Here is a 20133-nt window from a genome sequence, read left to right as displayed (position 1 = left end):
ATGTGATTCTATTGAGATTCAGTACTGTTTATTTTGAAGTACAAAATAAAAATTATAATAGTTCACACAGCATCATCTTTGGATTTTTCTTTCTTTCTTTTTTATTATTATTATTATTTTGGCTTTCTGAATGATATTTTGCATTTTGATTTACTGAGAAATGAAATATCCTATCATAACTATACTTATAGGATTCTATATTGATCTTCAAAAAGAAAGAAGAAAAAATTTCTCTCCTCAATTACTTAAGATAGTAGATGCTGAGAAATATAAATTTGGTCTTACTGTCTATGAGTTCCTAAGAATCTAATTCTTCTCTTGTAAATTAAGGAAAAGTGAAAAGGTTTGTACCTTTGTCAAAGTCTCCCTTTTCTGCAAGATAAGTTCTCCTATTGAAAGATCTCCAATTTTTAAACTATTGCAATCATAATATTCAAGAATTTATAGTAACAAATATATATACATATAGAATATTATATGTAATGTTTATTCAATGAATACATTTTATGCATAATCATACTTTCATAAATTAATTTAATATCTAAATCAAGTCTATTTCATTTTTCACTACACTAAATTTTCTAAAGCATCAGCCAGTTTGTATCTTAGTTGTCTATCATCTCTTTCAGTTTGTCGACAAGGATAGCCTATAACTAAAAAGTTCTTTACTTTGAGAATCTCGGAAAAGAATTTAAGAAGTTTGCAAACATTGTGAGAAAGGATTGATATTGCTTTATAGGGAAAGTTAGTTCCCATCAAGTTACCTCTTTCTTTAGTCTGAATATAAAATCATTTACATACATGTAGAAGCAAAAAAACATTGTAAATAATAAAACTGCATTCAATTGCAATTGAACAGCTTCACATGTTTAATTATTTTTCTTATTCAATAATAGCAGCATGAATATAAACAAATTTATTCATGAACACAGAAAATTATAATCAATCATTCGTATTCTTTTTACAACAAGCAGCAATTTAAATAAAATCAACAATGTTCCAATAATCTATGTAAGATAATAGCACCAAACTATTTATATGTTCTAACAAAGTAAGAAAATTGAATGCCAATTTTATCTAATAAATTAACTAAAAATTTTATCATCTTTATGTATGTATGTATGTATGTACAAATTTTAATTCTTTTTATTAATAAATATTTTTGATTCCAAATTAGTTCACCTTTGGAAAAGTAATGCTTACTGCTCTTTGAGCAGAAAGTGATCTATAATCCTTTACCCCAAATTCTTACAATAAGAAGAAAGCTGGTAAGGGCTCTTGCAGACTTTCCTGACTGACTAATAAAAAGGTTAGGAGGACAGGAAGGAAGTCGAATGCTTTTTAATTATACATTATGAAATTTAAATAACAACAAAAGCTTAAAATAGTAACTTTGTTCAATTATTATAAATTTCTCTATTTTTCAAAAACGAAATCTTTAAAAAGTTGTGTGGTGTCATCTGTTATAAAAATTATTTTTAATAAAAATCTTGTATTATTAATTATTATAAAAAAAGCAAGAGATTTATTCTGGGGTCAAGGTGAATTTTTAAAGAAATTATAAATGTCAATAAAAAGTCAAATTTTTATTAAGTGTGATCCCATTTCAGACATGGCATGACCCTCCTATTTCCCAAACCACTTGACCTTTAATTACCAAAATTTAATAGTATCAATACCCCATATATAGAATCTTATATACTCCATATACTCCTGCTAGGTTTCAAAATTTTTAGTTTATCAAACCCTGAAATATAATTTTAAAAAAACACCAACATACACAGATTTTTGTAAGAGATTCTTTTTACATTGCTGAGCTCCTGGAATGTCAAAACAAAATGATGCAAAAATCTAGTAAGGGTCAAAATTTGACCAATCATCATACTTTTCCTATGTAATATTTTTATAACAGCTGAAAAAAATAAAGTATATAATGTGTAAAATATTTTATCAACATGACTTTCTCAAAGCGTCCAGCATTATATACTTAAAAGCATAAAGGATGTCAAAATCTTCGACATCCTTTATGCTTTTGTCCTTACAGACAAACTCTCTTGTAATCCCCATAAGTTTCAGTCAGACCACGGTCAGCATTTGGGCTTTGGTCCATAAAGCTACCCTGGCGACAACTGCCAATGATTCAAAACATTTGCCTATGTGGGGACTCTTTGGATCCCCCACATATATTGGAAGTAATGGGACTAAACTCCCCATTTCTCCCAATGTTGCCCTAAAATTTTCCTCCATTACTGTTGGGATATAGATCCTGCTATGCCCTGCTAATAGGTACCTAGCATAAGGTAGCAACTTATCTTAAAATACTGGAAACCTGTCAACATTTTATGTTTGAAAAATGAAATGTTTATATTTATATGAAATGATATGACATATTTATCAGGGTATGGCTGGTCAAATAAAATAAGAATAGAAAAAGTTCTATCTTGTTAATAGCAAACAATGCTATTTATATAAGTAAACAATATAGTTGAACACACTTAGTTACATGCAGGTCATTGTTACAATAAATTTTTATCTGTGGCCAACACCATAAGTAAATAGACTTTTCTCTGGTAAATTTCTCATCACTTATTAACACAAATTGGTTAACATCAAAGTACATGAGAGATTTAAATATTGTTTAATATCACAAAGCTCATAGCTATAAAAAATTTATAAACAGAATATGGAATTTATAATTTTTAAACAAGTTTGTTCTAGTGGTTTTAAGTGTGAAATCTAATGGTTTTCTTGTCCAAAATGCAGTTTTTGAAAGTACTAATAGTAATTTTCAGCTTCTTAGTCAGCAACACTGATTTATATTGTATCTTCATTTAGTCATTCTTATCAAGTAGAGTACACTAACATGTAATTGTCAAACTAAGCATTGCTAAGTAATGCTGTCAAGAGTTGCTAAACTCCTCACAGCAGTCTCCACTGGTTCAAGATTAAATCTGAGACACTTGTTTCAGTTGCTTTTCTCTCTACAACGAAGATGGCTGCCACAATGGTGAAAAAGTTGAATTTTTACAAGATGTCACAGCAAAGTTCCAATCAACATGAGTCAATATTCTACTTGTACTAATTCGGGGAGACTATCCGATTTTCTTTTGGACAATTGGTTTGAATTGTTGTTTTTTTCTTTTTCTAGGTAAGTCTAGTTTATAATTATGTCCCAGGCTTGGAAGAGGAAGACCGTTTCTCCAACCGTTCCTGAAAGATCAACAGCTAGGTTTAGGGGTGAGACTTCTTCTGGTGAAGAGGATATTGCAAACTTATTACAGGACTCAAATTTTGATATGGCAGAGGGAGTTAGGCTTTTATTGCGATTGCATGTTTCACTGAATGGTAAGGTTGATGAATTTATCAGAAGACTGAATCATCTGACAGAGTGGCTTCAGAATGTAGATGAGGCGTTGATTGACTTCAAGTGAGGTTGGGGGAGGTTGAGTCAAAGATTGGAGGGGAGGTAACTGGTGTCGGGCATTCGTTGGATATGGATAAAATTTTCACAAAAATTTCTTTTTTTGAGAGAGAACTGGATGTTATGGATAATCAGAGAAGGATGAACAATGTTGTTATCCACGGATTGAAAGAGAGGAAAGAGGAGACGTCTTTGGAAATATTTGACACTGTTAATTCTTTTGCGGTTAATACATTAAATTTATCCTCATTGCATATTGTAAACGCGTATCAGGTTGGAAAGAAAGTTGGAGATAAACCCAGACCAGTGATCTGCCAATTTGGGTCTTTTAGTGATAAATTGAGGTTTAAAAAGACTGTATTTGAGAATCGGAATCTTAATGTTTCTGTATATGATGATTTTTCTAAACGTTTATGGGATATTAGATACAACCTAAGAGTATTTGGGAAGAAAAAAAGGAAGAAGGAGCAAGAAGTGTTCGGTTAAGTTATGATAAGTTACTGGTAGATGGAGTTCGGTATAAAGTCGATGAAGTATCAGCCAAGGTGGTGCCGATCTCATAGCAACCAGTAATGTCTTCTGTGTTTTGTATTATGGTGTGGAATTGTGCTGGGATTGGTAATAAACCACGGTCTTTTTGGAGTTATTTATTGAAGTATGATGTGGTCTTTTTATCGGAAACTTGGTTTATTAAGGGTGGGAGCAGATGCTATTGGGAGGAATTAAAAGAATATCATTGTATTGTTGGTGATGCTTTGAGGGCTCACAGTAGGGGTAGACCTATGGCTGGTTAGTTGCTTTGCATTAAATCTTCTTTGAAATTGAATATTATTTATAGGGATAGTTATATTGTATTGATTAATATTCTGCTACCATTAGGAGAGTTTAATATTGGTTTTGTTTATATGCAGGAACAAAGGTGGCAAGAAATTTTTGATGTACTGTCCAGGTTTGAGGTCGACGAATCGAATTGGATTTGGTTGGGTGATTTTAATGCACGGACCGGTAACAATAATGAGATTTCGACAAATATATGTGATAGTAGTGGTATTGCTGTTAATAAGAGAAGTAGAGCCTCCAAAGATGTAAATATGAATGTGAGAGGATGGAAAGTTCTTGAGTATTGTGCAGATAATGATCTAATAATTTTAAATGGTCGTGCTTCTGGTGATGAAGCGGGAGAGTTTACTTTTGTTTCCAACCGAGGGTCCTCAGTAATTGATTTGGGAATAGTTACTCCTTCTGTGTGGAATTGTATTAAATGTTTTAGAGTAGAGAGTTGTTTTTGGTCTGATCACTGCATGATAGTACTTTATTTGGAAGATCGTGCCATAGATTCTTTGGGCGGTTCTAGTACTTGTTACCAGAGGATTTTCTGGGATAGTGATCAGCTGGAGTCGTTGTCCACTGATTTGTGGCGTTACTTGGAGCAGACCTCCAATTTATCTTTGTTGGAGCTCAGTAAGGTGATATTGGATTTTGCCAAAGTGAAGGGATTGACTCAAAGGAAAAAGACTATGGTTGATGATTGGTTTGACTTGAATTGTCAATTAATGGTTAGAGCCAGAAATAGAGCTTGGTTAGAGTTCAAAAAAAATGGTTTGCTGGCTCAGAGGAGTTTTTGTGTTATACCGAAGTTTGGTAAAAAAATTATATTTAGCAAAGAAGAAAGAATTTTGTAAAAGGTTACAAAATGTTAAAAATTTTTATAAAAATAATAATTATTTTGGAATTTATGTAAAGCAAGGGAAAATTATGTTAAGGTTAATATTAGTTTATTTGATTGGTTTAATTATTTTTTCTCCCTTTATGGCTCTGAAAGTCTATATGATGTTGATTTAGTGGCTTTTAATAATTGTGTGACTTGGTCAAACAAAATATTGGATTCTTATATTTCGGAGGAGGAACTTAGAGTCATTTTAAGTAAGTCGACTGTCGGTGCTCCTGGAATAGATGGTATTCCTACTGAATTTTGGAAAATTGATAGTGCTTTTCTCTGTTTATTAGATAATTTTAATAAGGTTTTGAGAACTGGTGTTATTCTGGATGAATGGAAGAGTTCTTTATTGGTTCCGGTGCCTAAGGGTGGCTCAAGGTCAGTGCTTACTAATTAGAGGTATCTCGTTGTGCTGCGTTTCTAAGATTTTTTGTAGAGTTTTGTATTACAGGTTAATAAGTTGGTTGAGTATGAGAGATATTCTGTCAGAGAGTCGGGCTGGTTTTCGTGCAGGTTACTCGACTGTTGATAATATTTTTATTCTGTATACTGTTATCTCTAAGACATTAAATAGGAAACGGCGTAAGATTTATGCTTTTTTTTATAGATTTAGCATCAGCATTTGATTCTGTTGACAGGAATTTATTATGGAGGAAATTATTAAAGTTTGGTTTAAGTTTTAAGTTTGTATCTTTATTGGCAGAGTTATATAGTAGTTCGAATGTTAGGATTAAATGGAGGAATTCTTGTTCTCAGCCTTTCTTTTCTGATAAGGGTGTTAAACAGGGTTGTATTTTAAGCCCTATTCTTTTTAGTTTATTTTTAAATGATTTATTAAATTGTATTGATGATTCCGGTGGAGATGGTATAGTTGTCGGTGGTGTCTCTGTTAAAGTATTAGCGTATGCGAATGATGTGGTAATTGTGGCGGATTCTCCGAGGTCGTTACAGAGGCCAATTGACCTTCTGGATAATTATTTAAGCGATAATAGTTTACAATTGAATCTTGCTAAATCAAAAATTGTGGTCTTTTGAAATGGTGGTAAGGCTTCTAAGGCTGACAAATGGTGGTTTCGAGGTGTTCCAATTTCAGTTGTATCTCAATATAAGTATTTAAGTGTAATTTTTAAAAGTAATGGTTATTTTAATACTCATGTGAGGTCTTGTAAAGTTAATGCCGAGATAAAAATGGACAAAGTTATTCATATGTGTGTCAGTCTGCTAAGTTGTGTAATTTGAAGGATCGGTTAAGGTTATTTAATGCCGTGGTGGGCTCATCTCTCCTTTATGCTTCGGAGGTGTGGGGGTTTCAGGCGGAGAGTTTGGATACGGTATTAACTACTTTTGTTAAGAGAATGTACGGGCTTCCAAGGTGTACTCCTAGTTATCTAGTGTCTATGGAATGTTCATTGATTCCTTTGTCTTTTTTGATCTTGAACAAATCTGTTAATTGGATTTTTAGAACGTTGAGTTTAAATGAAGAACGCCTTAGTAAGATTTGTTTGCGTTATGTCGTGAAACATGTTCAGTTGCCTTTGTTGAAGTATTGGTGGGCTAGTTGTTCAAGGAACGGAATCGATTTTGATAATCTGTTACAAGATGTTAACAGTGTTTATTTACTAAAGTTAAATAATTTTGATAACTATATTTTGAAGTTGAATCATGGCATATTATTAAGTTGTTATTGTGAGTGGTATAAGAGTTTGAGTAAACCTTTTTTTGATTGTTCTATTTATAATAGTAATTTTTCTTCTAATGTTATGGCCGTATTAATGCAAATAAGATGTAATTCATTAAGTTTTTTATGTAATTACAGAAGGGACATTTGCATATGTGGTGTGGCGGACTTACCATTGGATGCGTTTCACATTATTGCTGTTTGCTCTTTTTTGTCAAAATTACGTGAGGAGACTTTTGGGGTTCCCAGTTTTTCATTTAATCAGTTTAAAAAAGTTATTTCTGATTTTGATTTATTCTTTAAGGTATTTATTTTCATAAAGAGAGTTAAATTATTTCATAATGTTTATTGTATATTTGATTTGGATTTCTTTTTTATTGTTTTTTTAGGCTTAAAGGTGAAATTTGTGTTTATTTATGTAAATTACGTCTTGGGCGTGGTCTGCCTACTATTTAATCTGTGGCTGCTTGGACTGCTTGGGAGACCATCCAATTTTCTTTTGGACAATTGGTTTGAATTGTTGTTTTTTCTTTTTCTAGTTAAGTTTTAGCCTAGTTGGTTGCTAATTTCTTTCAGATAGTTCTCCCAAGTAGTTCTTTAAGTTTTATTTTCTGATTTGGATTTAGTTTAAAATGATAATTGCAAAATTTATAAATTATTAATATGTTATTACAATTGATGAATATATCTGTGAAATATGTTTTGTTATTTTATAAGATTATGTATACTTTGTTTTGTTCTATCCCCGCATCAGGGTCTTTGTACCAGAATGCTTAAATAAATAAAAATAAATATTCTGCTTGTACTAATTCTTTTAAAAATACTCATTAGTAGAATAGAATCAGATTTGACAAAACTTGTATAGTTAAAATGTTTATCATCCACTTCATGTTGCAAGAAGCTGTGCACACTGAATTTAAATCATTAATTTTATCTCCCAAAGAAGGGATTGCATTGCAAAAAAAACTACTTTTAAAATGTTTCAAATTAAATAAGTCACAAAACATACCTACAGCTGCATAAATATCTGCCATTTTAGAACTGCAGTGCTGCTCCATGTGCATTGTTAAAAGACCTTCAGTAGCAATTGCATCACTTTTGCAACAGAAGCTGCACTGCTACATTTACCAAGCTGTAAGGATTGATCACAATGTGAAATTCTCATTGTGATGCAAAAATGGCAACAAAACACAAATGTGTGTCATGATATTAACACTAAAATGGACATTTTGAAGCAAGTTGATTAAAATGTTGAAGAAGGATACTGCAGATAAATTTTGCATTGACTTTTCAATTATATTTAAAGCTTCTAACATGTTTAGTTCTGTGAATTTTTCTTTTACATTTTTTTAAATATGTTAGATATACATTTTAATGTACAGATAAATTTCAAAATAATCACATTAAAATAAGAAAACAAAATATAGTTGAAAATAGTTTGAGCAAAATAATAACCAAGTTATAATATATAATTACATTGCATAAATAAAAGAGTGAAATGTTCTTATATTAATTTTTGTTAAAAAGTTATTTATAATAAAATAATATTTATACATATTAAAAATCAAATTATATTTAACTGAATATTTTAAAATACACAATTAATATATACCAATGTTCTCAACAGAAAATAATTTTAGATGGTCAATCAACAGTGTTAGTTGGTTACAACTGCAAATATCCTTACGAACACAAGTTAATAATGGGAAAATAGTGCCAATACTATAATACAGTCAATTATTATGGTATCAATTTTTAACTAGTGAGAGGAAATATTTAATTGGTCAACTGACCAGTTAAAATGACTTGGAGAAAGCAGATATACAATTATATGGATTTGCATTTGTACAGATAAAAACCCTTTTATCTATTATGTAAGATTAATAATATAATTTGATAGAATAACTAACATTTTTTATTATATAAAGATATTAGTTATCTTTTTCATTAGATATATACTTTTAATTGTTTCATTATCAGTAAGCCAATTAAAATGGTTTGGACTTAAAAGTGTTGCAATAATTCATTTATCAAAGATTTCACAAGCATATTTGTTGAATGATTAAATGATATAATTTCAAGAACATATGAAAATAAATCAGCAACAAGTTGCTCAACTTTCCCAGCAACATTTAAAATTTTGGTAGCATCATCTGATAAAAATATTAAAACTTTTTTTAATAAAATAGGATAACTATTATAAAATGGCAAAAAGCTTAATTTTGAGGGTAGGAATGAATTTTATAAAAAATTGTAAATGCTAATAACAAGTAAAACAGTCATTAAGTCTTACCCTACTGGAGATACACACAACCTCCATTATCTCCCTGCCCCTCATCCTTTAATCACCAAAATTTAATAGCATATAACCCCTATAATAAACAAACATCCCTGCAAAATTTCATAAATTTTCGACAAAAAGCATGGGAGTTATTAAGCTTCAAACAGGGTGAACAAAATCATGTCCCACACACAAACACCCATCCATACAGAAATTACTCCCAATTTCTTTTGCATTTCTCCATGTTTAAAAGTGTCCCAAGTCCAAAAATGTAAATATCTTGACAGGTCATTTTTTGACCAATTGCCACACTTTCCTTCTGTTATATAACAGCCGGGAAAGTAAAAATGAGTAAATTAAAAAAGATTTAACTGAATATTGGAGTGGTATCTAATTTAGTAGCTACATACAGCAGTTTATTCAAAGAAACTATTTATTCAAAATGACAATTTCATTATCTTCATCCAATTGTATTTGAAATTTGTGATTGCAGTCACACAGTGTTTGACACCCCATATTTTTAATCATATTAAAACTTACATGCATGTTTTAAAATGTATGCTATGTGTGTGTGTGTAGTTAATTAAAAACAATAACTGGAATAAATATTTAAATATTTTAATATATTTGGAATATAAAATACTGAAAAATAGACAAAAACAACAATATGATGTTATAAAAATTTTAGTAACATTTTTAGCAAACTGTGTGGCTTATGTATTGATTACATCTTTCACATGTACAGTATTTCTGTTTTTCTATCTTTTCTCAGTGTACAGTAGGTATTGGTACATCTTCCATAGCAAATCAAATTTCTTAGATAATTCCAACAAAGATATTCAGCACACCAGATATTCCAACAAAGTCTAAAAAGCTTTAGCAAAGAGTTGTAGGTAAAATTTATTTATTTTTGTTGATTAATTTCTTCTTGAATACCAGATTTTTTCCCTCAGTGTTTTAAATGAAAGTGATCTTTTTTGAAATTCTAAAAGAGTTTTTATAGTACAAAGTACAATTTTGAGTATTTAGAGCAACTGTATCACATAAAAATATAATAGGAGGCTATCCTTGTTTTCCTTTATACAAAATAAATTTTACATATCTGATCTACTGTATCTATTCAGCTATTTTCACTTTAGTTGCTAAACTACTCATAAATTTTTATTTAATGGCAATTTTGGAAGTTGTATAGATTGCACCCTATGAAATTTCAAGACTGAGTCTTAACTCGGGACTGAGACGAGTTCAACGATACCCTACTTTTGGACTGGAGACGAAAAATACAAAAGTTATCATATTAATGATTTCTTGCCTTTCACAATGCATTCTATGCCATTTTAGAGTTTTCCACTAGGTGGTGCTGCTTGTAGTTCAGTATATGTTTTCTTTTTTTTTTTCTTTTGTTCAAGAACTACCGTGAATCAATAACTAGTGACATCAAACATCGGGCGGCCTGCCGGCAGCTCCCCTCTGAGAGGAGTCCATCGGGAGCACAAACAGTGGAACCCCACCTAGTGGAAAACTCTAAAATGGGGTAGAATGCATTGTGAAAGGCAACAAATTGCGAATACGATAACTTTATTTTTCGTCTCCAGTCCAAAGGTAGGGTATCGTCGAACTCATCTAGGTTCCAAGTTAAGATATATACTCAAAATCCCGAAATTCCATAGGGTGCAATCTATACAACAGCCGCAATTTTACTGTTATAAAAGAATCTCATTAAATGTTGCTTTATGTAACAGAAACTGTAATAAAATTTAAAATAATCTTTAAAAATATTAAAAGTAATAACAATTATAACAAGGCGTGAAGTATTTAACACTCCACATGATCATTTGTTGGTTTTTCTACTTGGAATTTATTCTCATAGTTAACTCAATACATCCAAAATGAAACTTTTTGACTCTTTCTCCTATGCGAGCAGTAAGATTCCTTTTATCAAGCCCGTAGCAGATTCAGTTGGGTCCAGACTTACCCAGGAGGACCATCGCCGAAAAATTCCCAGGTTTTTTGATCAGACTCTATTCGTTTTGGATCCCTAGAGCAGTAGGCCAGTACCTTAACCACTGTTTTGTCTAATTTATTGGTAGTAGATTTACATATTCAGAAATTAGTTTTGAAAGTAAATATATATAAGTCTTAATGTTTCAACTAAATAATATAAATACTGTACATAGTACAGCATGTAAACAGCATATGCATTCAAAGTAAAACATATTTACTGAAATTCTACATATAAAAATATACATATTTTTAACATCATTAAAACAACAATACAATTAATTAGTTAAGAAATTATTAATATTTATCATCTTAATGTTTATAAATAGATTTATTTATAAAGATTTCTTATGTTAATAATTTAGTTTTGTTGGAGTTTATACCTGTCAAGATCTCTTGGAATCGCTTACATGACCCTGTCGTTGTAGAGTCGAAATAATTTAACTTCAGTCCACCTTAATGAATTAAAATGAGATAATAAGTTGTCATCTTCCGACGAGTAATCTTTGATAACATTTTAAGAGATAACATTAAGCAAAAATTACACCTATTTCGGTACGCTGTCCATTCACAAATACTCTCGTCGTTCGCTATAAAAACCAAAGTATATCGTGTCGCTTCGAGCGATTTAAAAATGTCTTTTTATTTATTTATTATTTGTGATATTTAAATGAAAATATTTAAGTATTCTGTTTAAAAATTTATTTTATTATATTATTAACATGGAATTGCCACTTGTATAATTCTACGGATTCGAAAATATTAATAAGTTTTATGACGTCGTCGCACGTAAAACCGAAAATGAATTATTTTAAAAAACGACTTTTTTTAGTTCTCTAGACCTTTCCTAATTAATTATTACGAAAAATAAAAACATGAAATATATTAAGTTGCGATATAGCGTGTTTTGATATCAATTTGACGTCATCTCTTCGATTTTACAATTCAAATAAGTTGGAAGAGGCCTGTACAAGCAAGTTAATGGCATAGTCCGTATCAAACAGAAGATATATCAATTGGTTTATTTATGTAAGGCAACATCTAATTGGTAATCGAGAAAGTTTAACAAGTGATGTCGGATTAACGTTATAAAATTAAGATTAGTTATCAGAAAAAGTAAATAAATAAAAATAACAGCCAGTTCAAATAGATGATTCAAGATTTACATTCCAATTTTAAATTATAAATTAATTTTGCGTGCTTAATTATATTAAAAATTGAGTACTGTAATATTAAACTCTATACAGTACAGTGGGTGATCGATTAACGAACAAATCGGATAACGAACACTTTCGCAAAAGATTTTTACGTTCGGACAACGAACACCTCATAGAACAAACACAAGAAGAAGCGACGTAAACCAATGAATACCGATTGTCTTCCTTTGTCTTCAGACAACAATTCGAAACTTTTCGGAGTGCGGGAGACGTCGACATTGACGCTCAATCCGGTATATACTGATCAGATAGTATTTCTCCGAACTTTGAAATTCTTCCTTGTAATTCCAGCCTTTTATTTTTCTGACAGAAACAATTCTTTTATAGTATTCGCGAGACTGTCGGGCGGATACTTGTTAAATAAAAGTTTTCTATCTTAAAACGGAAACAATTCATATCGATATACAGTGGGTGATCGGTTAACGAACATAATCCGTTCCAAGACTTTGTTCGCTATCCGAATTGTTCGTTAACTGATTATCGATTACCGTAGGTTTTTATCGGAATTTGATTAATTCGTTCTGGAAACTTCAAAAAATAAAAAAATATACACTTTCTTACTACGTTTATTTATATACAGGGTGGGCCAGCGAAAACGAAACGGCAGAGTGTTCGTGTTCGTCCAAGCAAAGCGCTCGGACAGGTCGATTTTACTCTCGAGGGGACATCTTTTGAAATAAAGTTTTTGCGATTTTGAACACAACAGACAACAAAAAATTTTAAAAACTCATTTATTTTGTATTAACTAAACAAGCATTTATTTCGGAAAAAAATGTTTGTTTAGTTAATATTCAGAATCGCGAAAACTTTATTGCAAAAGATGTTCCCTCGAAAGTAAAATCGACCTGTCCGAGCGCTTTGCTTGGACGAACACGAACACTCTGCCGTTTCGTTTTCGCTGGCCCACCCTGTATAATAAAAATACACACATACATACACAGTCTTGCATTTTTATTAGTCATGTTTTTTTCGTTTGTGGGGGTTAATGAATCTGTCTAATGTCGATTGCTTTTCTCTCTTCTTCAGGATTTTTTAGAAGTAATTAATAGCATTGTAACTGTAGAGATCTTGTAAGGAACCAAAGTCCGAGCGTTATTTTTTATTTTACTTTTATTTTGCCTATTATTCTATTTTTGTTTGGGGCTTATGTTTTGTTAGGACGAAGGTTTCCTCACCATTCACCTTAAGTATTTAAAAAGAGAAGAAATAAAACCCAACTCACCGACGAAAGAAAAGCGCCATATGACTCACGCACATTTGCGCTCCCCGAGCGGCAGAAAATAGGTCCGCACCGAGAAGAGGGGGGGGAGAACCCACAAGCACGAAATAAACTCGCTAAACCTTAAGTAATAAAAACGTCCCGGAAAGAATTGTAAAAACTAATAATGTAAAAGGTTAGTGAGTAAACTGTCGGAAAAAGGGCTGCCAGACGATGAAAAACGTTATTGTTAGCATTTAAGTATGTAAATGAGGGGAGTGACCGCATTAAGAATTGTGACGTCACCTCACACTATAAATCCCGAATCTCAAGTGAAGACGGTGAGGTGAATTCTGATAGCAACGAGCTTGGTGAGCTTCGCAGCAGTAATAGAGAGGTGTCCGATAGGATCTCGAATAAGTTCCAAGGTGATTTTGAAGTGATTCGAAGTTTGGATCGACAGTCTGAGAAAGTCTTGAGAGTTTAAGGAAATAGGTTCCGAGTATATTGAGGTGACGATTAGGATTTCTAGTTTATAAGAATTATTGTTTTAAGTTAAACTTTTTGGTTTTGTCGGATTCCCAAGGGGATAGAGTTAAGTTAGACATAGATTTGAATTGAGAATTGTCGGGTTGACTTTGTTGAATTTCTTTGAATAAATTATTGTTTGATTTTTACTTAATATTGTACATAGTTATTGCTAAACGATTAATTAAATCTTTGATTTTTTTCTATTGACAAATATTGTCTTTATTTAATTCGGTGCACGCTTAAAGTCCAGGCCTGGCACGCTAACGCGAATCCGAGTAAAGTACCCGGTAGGTTAACGGTTGTTTCCGACACGGTAGAGTCGATAATCGTTGTAAATTAAAATAGTACTTTACAACTGGCGCCCGAACAGGGACTCTAAAGGTTAATATTAGACTTTGTTGCTTTCTTTGTTGATATTGACTTTAGCTTAGAGGAATAACACCTCGTAATCTCAGAAAAAAAATGGAAGATAGTGCACCAGTCACCCGAGCCGAATATAACCAGTTGCAACAACAATTGTCAGTACTGTTGCAACAAGTGTCATCCTTGTCAAACGCCGTGACTCATCTAACTTCATGTGTCACGTCTGGAATTGTAGAGCCAACAACACCGAACGTTACAAGTGCTGTACGGCCCGAAACTTCTACTCCGAGACAGGAAGTGCCTACATCTAATGCATCGATGGTCTGGCTTCAGACTGCACCGCCGCCGCCAGCCATCCAATTTAACGGTAGGTCAGCATTAACTGCTAATGATTTCTTGCAGGACCTCGAACAGCATTTCCTGGTAAACCAAATACCGAACACTAGATGGGTTGATACTGCCGCTAGTTGTCTTCGCGGTAGCCCAGCAATGTGGTGGAAGAATGAAGGACGCCACCGAATCGGCAACAGTTGGCCGTTGTTTAAGCGATCTTTTCTGGATCTTTACGCTCCTTTAGCTGACGAAGTAGCTGTCGCTAAAGAACTATTTAGCCGACAATACACAGGAACCAATGGAGTCGAGCAGTTTATATGGACCACAGTTCAGCTATACCGCACGTGGAGACCTTTAGCTCGGGATGAGGAAATTATACAATGTGTAGTTGCCCAGATGCCTCTTCCGTTACGTGAGTATCTGGAAAATCGCCGTTCTTATTCATTAAACGAGTTAGTACGTACTGCGAAAGAGTACGAATTTAGACGAAACGACCAAGGTTCTCCTGACAGTGCAAAGCAGATTAAGGACTGTCGAAAAGTAAGTAAGCAACTAGAACCGAAAAATTTTGCACCGGCAAAGTCACCCATGACCTGTTATTCATGTGGTGAGGTGGGACATTTTTCGAGGAATTGTCCAAAAGGGAAAGGACAAAATGATCACACAAATGTCAAGACGCCAAATAGTCCCGAAAGAAAAGTAACCTGGAAAAGGAAGGGTAATGGAAAAAGAAAACCTTTAAACTAAACCGGAGACGGCGAGGGGAGGATCCTGTCTCCGATATAGATCCAAATACCTCCACCGTAGGACTAATCGTGAGTGAAGCCTCCAAGTTGCCTGAGGTAAATATTTTTATTAATGGAGTACTAACCTCAGCCCGGATTGATACGGGTTCTGACTTTACTTTAATCAATGAGTTAGTGTGGAGGAGAATTTCTTTGCAGAATAGAAATATTCGGTTACAAGCAGGGCCGAATTTTAAGTTAGCCATTGAAGGAGGAAAAGGAACCTCCATTGGAAAATTCCTGGCAAAAATCCAGATTGGAAGTGTTACCCTTCGACAGGCGTGCGTAGTAGTAAAAGGACTTATAATGCCATGCTTACTAGGGCGTGATTTCGCCAAGAATCATAGAATAACAATGGACTTTAAGAATTGTCAAATTTCTTTGGACGTAAGTCATCCCAAAGAGAGAATTTCACCTAAGTGGGACGAACTCCAAACCACTTTAAGTGGTGAAAGGTTAGTAACTTTGAAAAATGTATTATTGCAATACTCGCAACTGTTTACAGATAAGCCGGGACTAACTAATATGATAGAACATGAAATCGTCACTGACAAAGCGACACCAGTATGTGGACGTCCGTATAAATAGTAAAGTTAAAGACGTAAAGTTAAAGGAAATGAACCGCCAGATAGCGGAAATGTTAAGAGATGGTATCATCCAACCATCAAATTCTCCGTGGGCATCCCCGGTCGTCATGGTCAAGAAAAAAACGGGCGATTGGAGATTATGTATCGACTATAGAAAGCTAAATCAGGTAACAGTGACTGATAAATATCCTTTACCGATTATTTCAGAATTACTGACTTCGCTTAAGGAAGCGAACTTTATAACTACCTTGGACTTATCGTCTGGTTACTGGCAAGTGCCATTAAAGGAACAAGACAGACCGAAGACAAGCTTTATTACGAATAGTGGCTTGTATGAATTCCTGGTCATGCCGTTTGGACTCAAAAACGCACCGGCAACATTCCAAAGACTAATGGACAAAGTCCTAAAGGAAGAAAAAGGGAAGTATTGCCAAGTTTACTTAGACGACATTATTATATACTCATCTACTTTTACAGAACACATCGAACATTTGACCAATGTGCTCAAACGATTGGCAGCTGCAGGACTAACCATTAAGTTAGCTAAGAGTAACTTTTGCCGCCCAGACGTTCAGTACCTGGGATTTAAAGTCAGCAATAAAGGCATTGCGACGGAAGATGAAAAAGTAAGGGCCGTTCGAGAGTTTCCGACGCCCAGAAATACGAAGGATCTTAGCACCTTTTTAGGAATGTGCAGCTGGTACTGTAGATTCATACCTAACTACGCAACTATTGCCGAACCATTGTATCAATTACGGCGGAAAAGGAAACGATGGGAGTGGACGGAAGAATGCCGGCAAGCTTTTGAAAAGCTAAAAAGTAAGTTGATAACTGCACCTATTTTGCAGCTTCCTAGGCCAGGTGTGCCCTATACGTTATATACAGACGCTAGCACGGTAGGACTGGGAGCAGTGCTTTGCCAGGAGAAAGTCATTGCATACGCTAGCCGTACTTTAAACGCAGCCGAAAGGAACTATACAGCCACGGAGCTTGAATGTCTAGCCATTGTATGGGCTACAGAGAAGTTCAAAATCTACTTAGACGGAACCAAGTTCACCGTCGTAACGGACCATTCTGCATTACGATGGCTTAATAGTTCTACATCCCTCTCAGGTAGGTTAATGAGATGGGCATTAAGATTGCAGGAATTTAGTTTCCAAATCCAACATAGAAGTGGAAAGGACAATCAATTGCCAGACGCTTTATCTAGACGTCCATTAGAAGATCCACAACTAAGTAACGACTCGGACATAACCGCAAAATTGTTAGCGGTAACAACATTTGAACGAGAGAAAGACCTTATAGACGCTCAACGAACTGATTCACAGTGGAGCGGACTATACGATTACTTAGCGACTGGGAACTTACCAAATGACCCAGCCATGTCAGCAGAAATAGTAGGTAAGTCATCCCATTACCGGCTAGTAAATGATGTTTTATATTATAGCCGGAAAACAGATGACACTGGAGGTTACAGACCAGTAATTCCGTACAACTTACGAGAGGATGTATTACAAGAACTACACAATCATCCCACTGCTGGCCACTTAGGTGTACGAAAGACTACGAAAAAAATACAACAACGTTGCTATTGGCCTGGAATGAGAAAGGACATAAAAGAATATGTACTAGGATGCCATACATGCCAGATAACGAAGTTCGACCAGAAGAAAACGGCCGGACTAATGCAAGTCCCCGAGATAACGGAACCAGGGGAAAAGGTAGGCGTAGACATTATGGGACCCTATCCCAAGTCCAACAAAGGTAATCAGTATCTTCTTGTTATGGTGGATTATTTCAGTAAGTGGGTGGAGATTTTTCCCCTGCGGAAGATTACCGCGGAAAATGTGGTAAATTGTATGTATAAAGAATACTTTTGCAGGTATGGCATGCCAAAAATCTTAGTATCCGATAACGGACCCCAATTCATATCTCACCTCCTAGCGGAAGTTTGTAACCGCACCGGAATTAAGCACATCCTGACGACGCCATATCACCCTCAGTCGAATTTTACGGAAAGAACGAACCGCACCTTGGGTAGGATGATTGCGGCATACATCGAAAGGAACCACAAAGAATGGGACACCCACATATCGGAATTTGCGCTGGCCTTACGAACTTCAGAACAGGATTCGACGAAATATACGCCAGCTAAACTACATCTCGGGAGAGAGATTGCACTCCCGTGGGACCGTCTAACGGCTTATCCAAGTCGCCCTACGACTATTAGAGAAAAATGGGCAGAATTACAACAGATAAGAAAACAAGCCCGAGACAACGTGCGAACTGCACAACAGAAACAGAGAAGGGCTTACAATGCACGAAGACGGCCAGATACATTCAAGGTGGGTTCATTAGTTGTTTTAAAAGCTCACCCTATTTCTTCTTCTAGCCGACACTTCAGCGCTAAATTGGCACCTAAGTGGTCAGGACCTTATGAGATCGCTAAGATTATCTCACCAGTAGTTTACGAGATAAAAGATCCCCACACTGGAGCCAGCCACGGAAGTCAACATATCGCTAATCTGAAGCGATACAGGTAACGGGGAATCAGGGTTCGATTCCGGAGAGGGAGCCTGAGAAACGGCTACCACATCCAAGGAAGGCAGCAGGCGCGCAAATTACCCACTCCCGGCACGGGGAGGTAGTGACGAAAAATAACAATACTCTTTTCTTCAGGATTTTTTAGAAGTAATTAATAGCATTGTAACTGTAGAGATCTTTAAGCCTATTAACCTCAACCTGGTTTGAATGCCATTCTAAGATCGTTGTTCTGACATCCTCCCACTTCTTCAAAACATCTTTAATAACAGATATCGGCATTAATCCTGTTTTTCAGAAGCAAACATATCTCGCCGAGTTTCTTGGTGTTCTTCATTCAAAAGTTCTTGACGTTCTTCTGTTGTCAGATCAGTTTCAGATTCCATTATGGGTTCTTCAATGTTCTTCATTTCTCACATGTGATTTTTGTTACTCCTTTAGTTGCTTGAGTCTTCTTGATTATACTGTATCTTTCTTAGATAAGATTGAACTGCGGCCTATGTAGACCTGTTCGAGTCATACTGTCCAGCAACACCAGACATCTGTCCACTCTCTACCTATGCTATTATACTCTCACCTTTCGAAAATAAAAACAGACGCAAAACTTAAAATATATTTCAAAGTTTCAATTAGAATAAATTTATTATAATAAAATTGTCAAAAATAACAATTAAACTGAATAAATTTTATTAAATGTATAAATTATTATGCTTCAAAAGCAATAAAACGCGGAGTTCGTACAGATTTAGTGGCGAATAGCGCTATGAAGCGAGTTGGAAAAATACAGTATCGCGTAACTGCAGTATTGAATCAATAGCATTAGTTTTTCATTTCTATCAGTTATCAAAAACAATGAGAATGTTTGAGGAATTATAATATTTAATCAAGTTATTAAAACACTTATTATTTATATACTAGTTTGTGTTTATTAGGGATTTATAAAAATTCATTTGAAAATACTAAATCAAAAATATACTGTATACATACCAGAAACATTGATCGCGTATATCAAAGTACAATAATTTTATATAAATTCAAGTGATTGTAAATGTTTAGACATGTATATATTATAAAAGAATGCATCAATTTCATGAATTATAATTTATTTGTAATGCTGCTTGTTTTTACACGATTTAAATAACGTGTCTTGACGGCTGGATGGCCGAGCGGCTAAAGTGGCAGCTTACCGCTCTGGTGGACCCGGAATCCGAACGGGTCGAAAAAGCCACAGGAATTTTTCATGTGATGATCCGTCCGGATATGTTGGCTCCCGTCCTTCACTACGCGACCTCACCATTGTGGATTTGGCTGAACTCGTAATAAACGTGCTAAGAGGCTCACAGAGTGGAAATTAAAAAAATAATAATAAATAAAATAACATGGGGTATTGGAACTATTTTAGTGATAAAATAAACAATAAATTAATGATTTATCAAATTTAATAAAATTTATATATGATTGTTGAATACATTTAATTTAT

The 20133-nt window shown here is 34.1% G+C and overlaps 2 protein-coding genes across 5 annotated transcripts in view; one reads left to right on the top strand and one right to left on the bottom strand.

The window, feature by feature from the left end:
- Positions 1-11694, bottom strand: part of fbl (pantothenate kinase 3 fbl) — a 31417-nt gene extending 19723 nt beyond the window's left edge. For 2 of the 4 annotated variants that reach the window (XM_067270463.1, XM_067270465.1), the window contains exon 1: positions 11482-11678. The gene's annotated coding sequence lies outside the window, so the exon portion shown is untranslated. Of the gene's footprint in view, positions 1-11481 lie in introns of all 4 variants that reach the window. The other 2 variants (XM_067270466.1, XM_067270464.1) reach the window with 2 other exon arrangements.
- Positions 11695-14506: 2812 nt separating this feature from the next.
- Positions 14507-15487, top strand: LOC136975463 (uncharacterized). Its single transcript, XM_067270524.1, has one exon. The coding sequence runs from the start codon at positions 14507-14509 to the stop codon at positions 15485-15487; it is 981 nt and encodes a 326-aa protein (XP_067126625.1).
- Positions 15488-20133: the final 4646 nt, after the last annotated feature.

Source organism: Centruroides vittatus, unplaced genomic scaffold (assembly GCF_030686945.1).
Source record: "Centruroides vittatus isolate TY-2023 unplaced genomic scaffold, ASM3068694v2 contig_371, whole genome shotgun sequence".
NCBI classification, from domain to species: domain Eukaryota; kingdom Metazoa; phylum Arthropoda; class Arachnida; order Scorpiones; family Buthidae; genus Centruroides; species Centruroides vittatus.
Note: the sequence above shows the minus strand (reverse complement) of the source record. Positions and strands in the feature narration are given on the sequence as shown.